The 11,037-nt window shown below is 40.5% G+C and overlaps 2 protein-coding genes across 7 annotated transcripts in view; one reads left to right on the top strand and one right to left on the bottom strand.

The window, feature by feature from the left end:
- LOC100744994 (tubulin polyglutamylase TTLL4-like) overlaps positions 1-11,037 on the top strand; it is a 244,962-nt gene that overhangs the window by 51,787 nt on the left and 182,138 nt on the right. The gene's annotated exons all lie outside the window — the stretch shown is intronic.
- LOC105680886 lies at positions 6,269-7,298 on the bottom strand. The gene has a single exon (XM_012386696.3). It carries the CDS (start codon positions 7,057-7,059, stop codon positions 6,568-6,570), a length of 492 nt encoding a protein of 163 aa, XP_012242119.1. The 5' UTR covers positions 7,060-7,298; the 3' UTR covers positions 6,269-6,567.

Genomic DNA, 11,037 nt, shown 5'->3' with positions numbered 1-11,037 from the left:
CGAGCGCCGCGACGAGCGTCGACTGGCGCGAAAGCGGACGCGGACAGGGACACACACAGCCCGATTACCGTTCCACGCGGTACGGAGCTAAGAACCAGCCGATCGAAACCACGCCGATATCCGCGACACGTGCTTTTCCTTCGCTCGTAAATCGCCCGGAGAAACGCTCGCTGAGAAAGTATCCCGAGAAAGGATCGAAAGAATCCGTTTCTTGTTACGTGTCGCGTTAATTTGTTTCCTTCGTAGTTGTCGGAGACGCGCTGTTGCGAGGTTTATGGGACGGGACCGGGTTGATTCGACGATTCGACGTTTGACGATGATCGCTGCTGTCGTTTGTCGGTTTCACGCATCAGTGGTTTGTTCCAGGAATTGACGATTTTAACGTATAGCCGTGGAATTCCATTCTGAATATCAACTATCGTCACCGTTTTAATAAGAAGATCGTCGCGCTGTAGAGAAACTGTTTTATCGTATACTTTTTAATTATGTATGCATTAGAACATTTACATAAGATAGCGTGTTAGCAACGAACTATCCGACGATTTGACGATGTTAGTCGATGTTATTGTAACTATGGTTTGCTGGAAGAATGACGTATCTAAGAAATCGTCGAGTTTACGATGTCTGTGAAAGTTGATTTTGAAACATTTTACTACAGTGGGATTGTTGTACGTGTTTGATAAAATTGCATTATTTAACAAAAAGAATGTTGCGACTCACGAAAACTGTTTTATCCCTCTTCTTCACAGGGATCCTTAGATATCCTCGAAGTACGATATCGATGAAATTATGCGAAAAAGAATTGTTTTCATCGTCCTAGTGGAATGCACGATATGCTGCACTAGGCAATCTGCTGATTCAATGGGGTTGCGTGTGTTGGGTACGTTAGCGCAACCTTCGATTATCGATTTAGGTTCACCGACAATTTTCAATATTTTTTACTTTTTCTAAAGGAAATTGAGAAACACGATCGATCTCTAATAACGAAATATAAATTAATCGCTAAGACGCCAAGGTGTTAATTTATCTTTCATCCCTTTGCTCTTTCATCGCTACCTGTATTCTTCGTCAGAAGCTGAGATGCCGGTATTCCAGAGATACCAGGGAAAGATATCAGCCTTATTGCCTATACGAAATTATGTTTGATACTAATTCATATAAAATACGTATAAAAATCGTTCGATCTAGTAGACCAAACTCTGCGTTCATAATAATCGACGATTAACCATTACGTCTAGTTACGTTATTATTTAAAAATTATACGCACACGTACAACCATCGATGATAAATATCGATTAATAACGTTTCTAATAAATATACATCGGTGTGACGATGGACATCGATTTCGGGAATTTATGAGACAGGTGTAGACACGTTGAAAAAAGACACGAATTACTGCAACAGCGTATGACATGGTACAAGAGACACAGAGTATAATCGATTCGTAATAATCCAATTTCGTTATTTCGTAACTACCTTTTAATTTCGATTTCTTTTATGTCTGACCATTTGATGCATGTTCGGCAGCGGCAGGGGGGAAACACCTTCGAACGATTGATCCGAATTACAGCAGATATTATCCGATCACGGTATTCCATCTCTTGAGCCATGCAATCCACACGGTTTCACTCTGTAACAGTTTCCGTACTGTTTCATTAAAGGACCGACAATTTTAGCCTCGTACTCTATACGACAAGGAGAACGATTTGCATGCGGGAGAGAAAGGAAAGTTCAATTTTTATAATTCGTACCTCCTCGTTTCCGTGCCGGGCAAAACATCCATTTTTGAGGTAACAACATTATTTATTAATAGCGTTGCTCGATGGGAAATAACGTGCAAAGTGGCGGTCACGGTTAGCGCAGGTCGTGGAGAAAGCGTTGATGCAAGTGCGAATATTCGTTCGATCAAATACACGCGTGTGAAATTTATTAAATTTTTGAAATTTGCTTATCCATTCACGGGAAAAGATCATTGTAGAGTGAAATTCATACGTTACGATGATATAGGTCACTTTATGGTCTTAGTATTTCGTACAAGTTGTGATAATTGGTGCAATTACCAAGGAGAAGTTTAATCGATCGGCTCGTGGGATTTTACATTCAAGGGAAAAGGGAAAGGAAAAATTTGCATCTAAGAATTTGCAAAAGAATCTGAGACTTTAAGACAGTTCAATGAGGATTAATTATAAGTCAAGAATTACACGTTGTCTCCAACAATTCTCAAACGTAAAGTCAGTTGGAAAAGTGTTCGATAAATCGGACAGAAAATTCTCTTCTCTACTCTCAAGAGGAGTTCATTTTCGCAAACTCTCAAGTCAGATTTATACTCGAAAAACAACGACAAGTAAGGTATTTGTTTCAAATTGTACCAATATAATGCTAATGAAATATAAATTATTTTAATGAAACGTTCCGTTTAGTACGCGTAATACGTTCATAAAATGTTTCTATAAGTGTTGGAATACTTTTGAAAGAAACTGTACGCGCCTACCTAATTATAATCGAAACAGGAAGAAATTCGTGCCGAAGGTTTTTTCAGAGAATCAATAACCGGGTCAGTAGCGGATCGTTAAGGGTCGTTTCGCCTTGCATTGATAATTTTCAATCGAATATATAATTTTCCGTCGCGACAAACATGTTCGATATATCGACATGCGCGCGTGACAGCTGCCTTATGCAGCACAAAAATGCCGCCAAAAAAAAAAGAATGGCAAAACAATCAATTTTCAAGAATATTCGAAATTTCACGCGCGACCGACTTACGCGAGAGAGCATTTTTTCCCCATTTGTTCTTTTTTTCTTTTCTTTTAATATCCCGACGTTCCGATCTGCGGCGAACAACTAATTTCGCGCCCTGTACTCCGTAATCATGGCAATTACTCGGGAGAAAAAGGTTTTGTTGCGACACTGTCGATACTTTCCGATCGATTGCACTGCCTTCGATCGAAGGTCCGGTATCCGAAGAAGAAGAAAGAAGAACAAGACGAAAGAAGAGGACCGCCTCGGGTAGCTACGGATCGGCGATACGAGCGTAATGAATTAATTTCGCCGATGGAAACGCCGTCGATTAAGCCGATCGACGAAAAGGAGTCTGTATAATTGATACATTTCGCGTGTCTGTCCTGTTTATCCTCTTTAAGTGTGTACAGGTTCTTTCATTACTGGTTGGACCCACTCGAACGAGGAAAAAATTTTATGAGAAATATTTAAGGCGATTGGGCCAGAAATTTGCCGACTTGTGGCTTTGAAATTGATAGGATAAAAGAAAAAATAAAAATGAAAAACGTGGTGAAATAACGCGGTGGATTGAGAAATCGGTTAGCTTGCGGTGTATAAAAGGGAACATTCGGAGAAATAATATCACGCATATGCATCTACTTGTCGCCTGAAAATTGGATTAGAGCAGAAATTTGCGGACTCGTGGTTTCGAAATCGATTTGGGTAAAAAGAAAGCTTGGCAAGAAACGCAGCGAAGGAGAAATTGGCTGATCAGCGGTGTATAATAATATCGTACGTATAAATCATTGCCATTATAGACAAGCGATTGAAAAATTGTTCGCGTTGATGGCATTTTATCGTTGATGAAACATACTGTATGCTTGGTATTTACAGTATAACGGAAATGTGGTGTGTCCAGTTTTGCTTGATGCCAGTGACATAATTGCCTTTAAGACCGTTTATCTTTCATTTTCGACTCTCACCGGTTTCTGCCGTATTAAATTCGAAATGCATTTCTCCTCGATGTAGCATGCATGTGATATAAAGTAAATTAAATCGATATAATTCAGGTGCCTTTCTTTATTTTAGGATTGTTATAATTGAAGTGATACGATGAAAACGTATAACCATATAAAGTAATGTTTCTATCTTAATAAGAGTCGATACGAATTTTGCCACAAACACCTGCGCGTTTTTAGTAAATTGCGAAAATAAGAAGTCTATAACCTATGGTTTCGACAGTGTAAAGTTAGGGCTGGTCCTAACGCAGAGTGATACGAAGGGTTGCCTACTCTTCAGGGTTCAATCTAGGGATCTACCTAACCATTTTTTTAATTTTCCAACGTGTGTCGTTTATTTTCTTCGTAATTTCGAAGTATCCAAATTTCCATTGCTGAGTTCCATCTGACATTACGTTTATAAGATAACAGAAGATGGCAATTTTTATATTTACTTACTTCCATTTACGCGATTAATTAGTGCGTCTTTAAAATCACTATCGTCCATGTGTTTCTTTGATTGTATTATATCCAACGAGCACTTGAAAATAAAAAGTAAGCAACTAAAAAGTTCTTTTTATTTTCTTCCAGATACGATATTACTATGTGTTAATTGAGATTCACCGATAAGTTGCGCTATTCTGCTCTTTAACGTAACATTTGCGCTGTCTATCCCTCGTTCGGTCACTCGCGGTCTGCTGACCGTTAAATAAACATAAAATTGGATTAACCCTATCGGCGAATTATGCACCCCTGCTATTATTGTATTGCCGTCTGATGCACGAGCATCAAGCATGCCGCGATCTTTTGTTAGTTTTCGGGGGTCGGTTACCCCCAACTCGTCACGGAAAATGATGTGAATTCATGCACCCCATGCACCTTGGTGGGCATGTGCTTGTCACATATGGTCAACACGTGTGCGTATTTTCAACAAACGAGTTTTCGTTTAACAGCTCGTATAAAATCTATTTTGTATATTCTATGTCTCAGCAGATTCGATATTTTTTTTTTTTTTAATTAAGTTGCATAAAAATAATCTGACGTTAGTCCGTATTTTTTTTTATTATTTAATTTGTACTTTACAATTTGTCCAGCTGGACATTTGGTAAAGTTGGTCCATACGTGAACAATTTTTGTCGTGCCTTTTAAAATAATTTGTTCGCAGTGTAAGATAATAATTCGTTTGAAATAACGTTAGCTGGTGTGCAGTGTTATAAAAATATAGTCTTCGATTTTAACGTATTACGTATCCTTTCCAAAATCGTTTAAAAAATAAGTTTTCTCTTAGTCTAAGAGGAACCATTCAGTTCTGGAGATGTTGCGTACGTAATTTTGTTAAATAAGCGTTAATAATATCAGTAAAATAGAAAGCAGAAATATTTGATATTTGATGGATTTGATATTTAGAGAAATTTTTATTCAGCAAGACGAGAGTCGTGAAAATATCGAATTTCTTGATTACGTAAGAAACCTGTTCTACTTCATTCAGCGGATCCACAGGTGCGTACATTGATTAATTGTGTGAAAAAGGATAATTGAACGGGAGCGTACAAGATAAAAGGATTCTTTAATTAGCTTAAAAAAGAAATCTGATCGTACGAATCTCTTAGAACCCTCGATTTCGTTGCTCTAACTAAATACGTGTAATCTCTGATGACAAGTTTTTCTGATTGCGGTGGAGGTTTCTAGGAAATCGTCTATTTATTTCGTGAGAAACTAAACCCTAAAGCTTCCATCAACTTCGGCAAGGAAAAGTTTTGTCCAAAAACTCTACAGAATCCTATACCATTTCCTGTCGAATTTTTTCCTCCCAATGATGAATCCGAAATTCTTAAAGGATTGTCGAATCTTTCCTCGGCAGGACGAAGGGCTGAAAAGACCCCCGAGGCTTTCTTAAACCAGTTTCAGGTATGAATGGACCCTTTCCAGTCTCCAAACCTTTGTTCGAAAATACAGCCGGTTATGAAGGGCTGACCAATTTCAAAGATCACAGGTGAATCGTTGAAACGAATGAATTTCGTCTAAAAGGGGAAACGTTTCTCGAAGTATCTTTTTACGGGATTGGTCGAAGGAGTCTTTCGTATTTTTAATAGCATCGCGCCATTTAAATTTAATTTAATCAGAAAAGAGTCGAGAAACTTGATTCGGTCAGAAAAATTTGAATATTCTCTAGATATATCAAATTCTAAGGTCAAGACTTATCGCTAAGAACTTAATAATTAAAGGAAGGGAATGAATAACGAATCGGATGATTTCATCTTAGAAGTAAATTTATTTATACTCTTAATAAACTGGAAGACGGTAGGAAGTTTCGTCTGAACGACTATTAAAGCCAATATCACAACGTATACAATAACTAATCTAATAGGTACGAATATCACAATTGCGATAAACTTTCTATCGCATTATTCAATGAATAAAAAAGAAGTACAAAAAGGAAAAAAAAATAGAATATTTTACTCTCCGACTGATCATCGAGCCAAAAAGTGTCATGAAACTTCACAATTTCATTCTTAGAGATCAGTTAAAAAACTAAATCTATTTATCACAGTTTCGATGTTATCTTATCTAAAGGCAGTCTGGCAGCGCGAGAGGCAGCCCCTCAAGGTCAAATATTCTCCCCAGCTCCATCTTGTAGACGTCATCTTCGTCCGTTTTGATCCCCAGCAAGTTTTCATTATTTCTCGTCGAATCTTCGTGTCACTAGGACGTTACGACGGAGCATCCTCGCAGGTGGTTTTCCAAGGTCTCCATGAATCCTCAACATCGACTTCGAAGATCGATTTCCGAGGGTGATGTGCATTCTAGCACGAGGTAGTTGAACTTGATCGTACGCCGATGATGTGACTTTTCACGCGACCTGCATCTCAGGTGTTTGATGTTGAGAGAAGGCGCGTTCCTTGTAGCACAGGTCACTGTCGGCCATGCTCAGGGTCGTCCAATAAAAGTCGCCAGCGTGGGTGTGCGCGAAATGAACGGGCACGTAGCACTGACCAGGTACAACCGGTACGACTGTCATCTGCCCGTCCAAGCAGACAGTGATGGCAGCTCCTTCCTCAGCGTCTTGAAGTTCCGCCAACAGTCGCCTCTCCAGTGCTTCGTTGGCATTATTCTGATTGTCCACCTCCTCGGTGAAGATCTCCACTTGTGGCACGGCCTTCTGGTCTTTGGCGTATTTCCCTCTGTTCGTCTTCTTCTTCAACAATCTCAAAATGGGCTTCAACACGCTTCTGACCCGTTTGCCGTTGGTGGCCGTGCTCTTGCCCGACATCTTCAGGTTGTAGAGATTATCGTTGAGCTCGTTCTCGTAGTCGAACACGTGGTTCATTGTGGCGGCAGCCATCTTGCTTCTCGTCCTTTGCTGATTCTCAACACTGAACCGGTTTTAAAGAGGAGCGCGTCCGTACGTCCGTGCGTGCACTCTCGAGACTCGGAATGAACCGTGCGGATCGGCGCGCAAACTGTACTTCGACTCGAACTTGGAATTCTCGAAAAAGCGTGTTCTTTACGAAGCTACTTCGAGAGAAAATCGAAGACAGATATACGTATGCTGTTGGCTGTATACGTGCTTTTCTCAGTTGCTTTGGAACGAAACGCTAGTGAGCGAATGATGCCTTAGACGAGCAACCCCGGACCTTATATAGGCCCCGTCGAGCAGCACGGGGTGACAGAGTGGGGAGGGCAGGTGCACTCTGGCTGTGGGAACTTGGAGAATTCGGAGCTTCCCACGTCAGGGTCCACGCCGACCATCTGCCGTTTCTTCTCCCTCCTCTGACACCCTCCGACACTAATCCAACCTACCACCCCGACCTGTGCATAGCCTCTTCACCTACCCCCGCGATCACCCCCGCTAGACCTTCGTCCTAGGTGGATCCTTCCTTTCCTTTTCGCTCTGCTCCTCCGGTTTCCATGCCGAGAAGAGCAGAAGCCGCCGGGGTCCTTTTCGGCCCTTTTACTCATACACGATCAAAAGGGTGGATATTTCGCCCGTTTTCGGGGGAGCACCAGTTCGAACCTGTTTGCGACAGGTCTCTTCAACGTTCGAAACCATAGTATGTATCGAGAGATGAGAAGCTGTCTAGCGGGATGACACAAGGGTAAGATACACGCTGTTTTTCGTAGCTCGCGGTTTCTCGCCTTGCTATATCGACTTATTATTATCGTATATGAATTGTTCACAGGCCAAAGTTAACTCCGCTTTTCGAAATTTGATCAAAATTTTCCTCAGTTTTCTCTACTTTTTATTCCGCGAAATTAACCTCTTCGTCAAACGAGCAGCTCGTATCAGTCGCGTAGAGAATACGTCGACTAATTTCGCAAATTGGAATACACACAGCTCAGTTACAAACGCTACGTTCTTCATAATCATAAAAACTAATTTTCTCACTTGTTACGCGAGCTCTATGCGAATTCAACCGCGCGGTTCTCTCTGGAGTTTCTAGCAGAAAGGGACCTAACTGATGGAAACGATTTCGATGATTGTTTACCCGTGGACCGAGGCTTAAGTGGAACCTTTTGCTGGAATTTCAGTTGACTCGAAATGTACATACCTTTTTGGTATTTTTTTTTTTTTTAAGAAGAAATTCTTTGGTTTGGAGAGTATGTGTCGATCTCGTTGGAAGATTTTTGCACTCAAGATTCTTGATGTTGCTATTAATTTCGTTAATGGTACCATAAGGTTTTGTTACACCTATCTTAACGATGTTACGTCACGCTGGGATTACCTGTAGAGACGATACGCCTTTTTAATCTCATTTTTTCTCGAGGTAGGAAGAGCTCGTTTCTCTCGTTAACAGTCGTATCACGATTAAAGCTTCTTGAAAGATTCCAGCATTAACTTTCTTCGCCGCTCTGGATACACTGGTCTTAAAAGACGAAATCGAGTACATCACATATGCATTCCTCTGTCGAATTATTATCCCCTTCTTACTTCGTCGCTTTCAACTTTCCGCTTATTTTCAAGCCGTTATCGTGTCGGTGGAGATATCTCGTGCTTCTTGACGAATAAATAAAATTCACATGGCGCATTACAGCGCCGAATTTCCGGTAGAAATCTCCAATTCCTTCTCCGGAAGGTATTCAATTATTAATCAGAAGGAACGTTGTTGCTCTTTAAAATTCTTTTAACATGTTCGTTGTCGATTGAATTCTCATTATAACAAATAACTTTCGTACAGAAAGACACGTTTAATCAATACGTTCTTTAACATCCTCTCCAACAACGTATTCGCAGCATCGTTTCGAATCTTCCCAAACTATCATCGACTTTATCATATATCTTGCAATTTAAGCATAATACGAATCCAATGAAGATGTATAACCTAAATGTCGCTAAAAATTGACATTTCATTAAAATGTTCGAAATTCTTCTCGAAATACACCGCTGCGTCTCTTCCTCGCTATTATCGATTTGCCATAGGAACCGAATTAAAAGAATATAAAATATAGAAGTTTGAACGTTGCTGCCTTTTAAAGATAATCAAACTCTCTCGCGTTCTATTTTCGCGTAGAATATTTATGCCCGTCCGCGCAACGATTAATTCGTCCAATTAGATGAAACATTCGATAGGAAGGGAGTTGGATCGCGTTTACTCGGCGACGTTTAAATCAACAAGTTGGCGCAGGGGGCTGTAAGTTATAGTAATTAACGCGCGGCAATAATGTTCGTCGGCTTCCTCCATTACCCCAGCGTGCTCGAGAGATTTAGGGTCGAGCATCGAGCGTCTAGACGTAGTGAGATAGCATGGCACCCCTCAGAGTCGTTAACTACGCCTTGAGATTTGCTTTTTTGCCTCGACCAGATGAGAGCCGCGTTCCCCTTGTCCGCATCCCTGCAGCGAATCGTACACCCTCGTATACACCAGGCGTGTGTTATGAGACTGGAATAAAAAGTACGTTTTTTCCCTCCAACCTCGGATTCTTTTTGCTTCTCTTTTTCTTACCTAGTTCACTGCCTCCCCTATGGATCTGTCGAATTAACAAGTTTTTCGACAAGCAGCTTTTTTCAAACTACCTGTTCACCTTTACGAACGTCACGAACTACCTGTTTCGTCAACCTGTTGACGCGAACGATTTTTTTAGGAAGCTAAACGTTCCGTTTCTTTCTGTTGGGAAATTATTTTTTAAATAATTCTTTCTTCGTCTCTTTGTTCGCGAAGCATGAAACTATTTCCCTCTCTTTCCTCCGTTGTGAAATTTATTTATTTCCAAAGTGATTTTTGTTGTAGAATTATTAGCTTTTTTTTTCTTTGTTTTATTGTATTGCTTGAAATGACATTTCTAATGGCTAGTGTTTATCGAAACAGCAATAACGTCGTTCGATATTTTCGGAATCTGGAAACTTGTGATATTACAGTGCAATGATATTAACACATAGAGTTTTATATATTTCGCCATGATATAAATATTCATTTCTGCAAAATATTATTTTGTATTTACGTAGTTTCTTCTAACAATACTACCCGAGTTATTTACATTGCCGAAAATTTATCTCATTCTAATCACTGTAAAAAATGACAGGAGTCGCCGATGCCAACTGTAACAGTGAACCTGCCAAAACAGCATTCACAGAGGTTGAAATTGCATTGCATTTAACGCGCTTACTAAACGCTTACTAACATTCTCCCTCGCGCTTCTAAATATAAATATAACAATATAATATTTCCAACAAATGAATATTCAGAAATATTATCATCGCTGACTAAATTATTTCTGCGAATAAACCACCCCCTAGCTGTAACTCTACTATTAGGTTGGCAACTAAATGATTGCGGATTTTGTCAACAACGCTTAATGACAAAATTCGCGATCACTTAGTTGCCAATAATAGCTAGTGTCTAATGGAAAATAGTAAAAATATCGTCTTTGGATATTTGGAAAATCTGACAAGCGAAGAACCGCACGAGCACAACGTTCTCCCTAAGGAACCTGTCCAGGTTGGAACGAGGGTTCCCAAAGGACGTGGCAAATCCCGTAGGGCCCACCACGATGCACCGCTTCGTGGGGTACCGTCTGCTGCCCTCGTCGAGGACAGGTACATCAGGGGTATTTGTTTTCACTTTGCGCTCTGCAGCTACATTCCGAGGCAGGTGAAGCGAGCGTGCTCGTCAAACCTGCAGAGAGAGAGAGAGAGAGAGAGAGAGAGGGAGCACGTACCTGGCGGCAGGAAATGATTTTACTTTCATGAAGACAGCCGTGCTTTTGCTCTTCTCGAGCTATGTTCTTCGCAGTCAGTTTGTTTTTTTTTTTGTTTTGTTTTTTCTCTTGTTTGCGCGACCAGACATCTCTCGGTAAGTTCGTACACGAGAGGAGATTTTGCTTC

This window comes from Bombus impatiens, unplaced genomic scaffold (genome assembly GCF_000188095.3).
Source record: "Bombus impatiens unplaced genomic scaffold, BIMP_2.2 scf_0027, whole genome shotgun sequence".
NCBI classification, from domain to species: domain Eukaryota; kingdom Metazoa; phylum Arthropoda; class Insecta; order Hymenoptera; family Apidae; genus Bombus; species Bombus impatiens.
This window is presented reverse-complemented; position numbering and strand designations above follow the sequence as displayed.

Excerpts from the sequence above, each read along its gene's own strand:
- LOC105680886 (XM_012386696.3), bottom strand. The coding sequence starts at position 7,059 with ATGGCTGCCGCCACAATGAACCACGTGTTCGACTACGAGAACGAGCTC.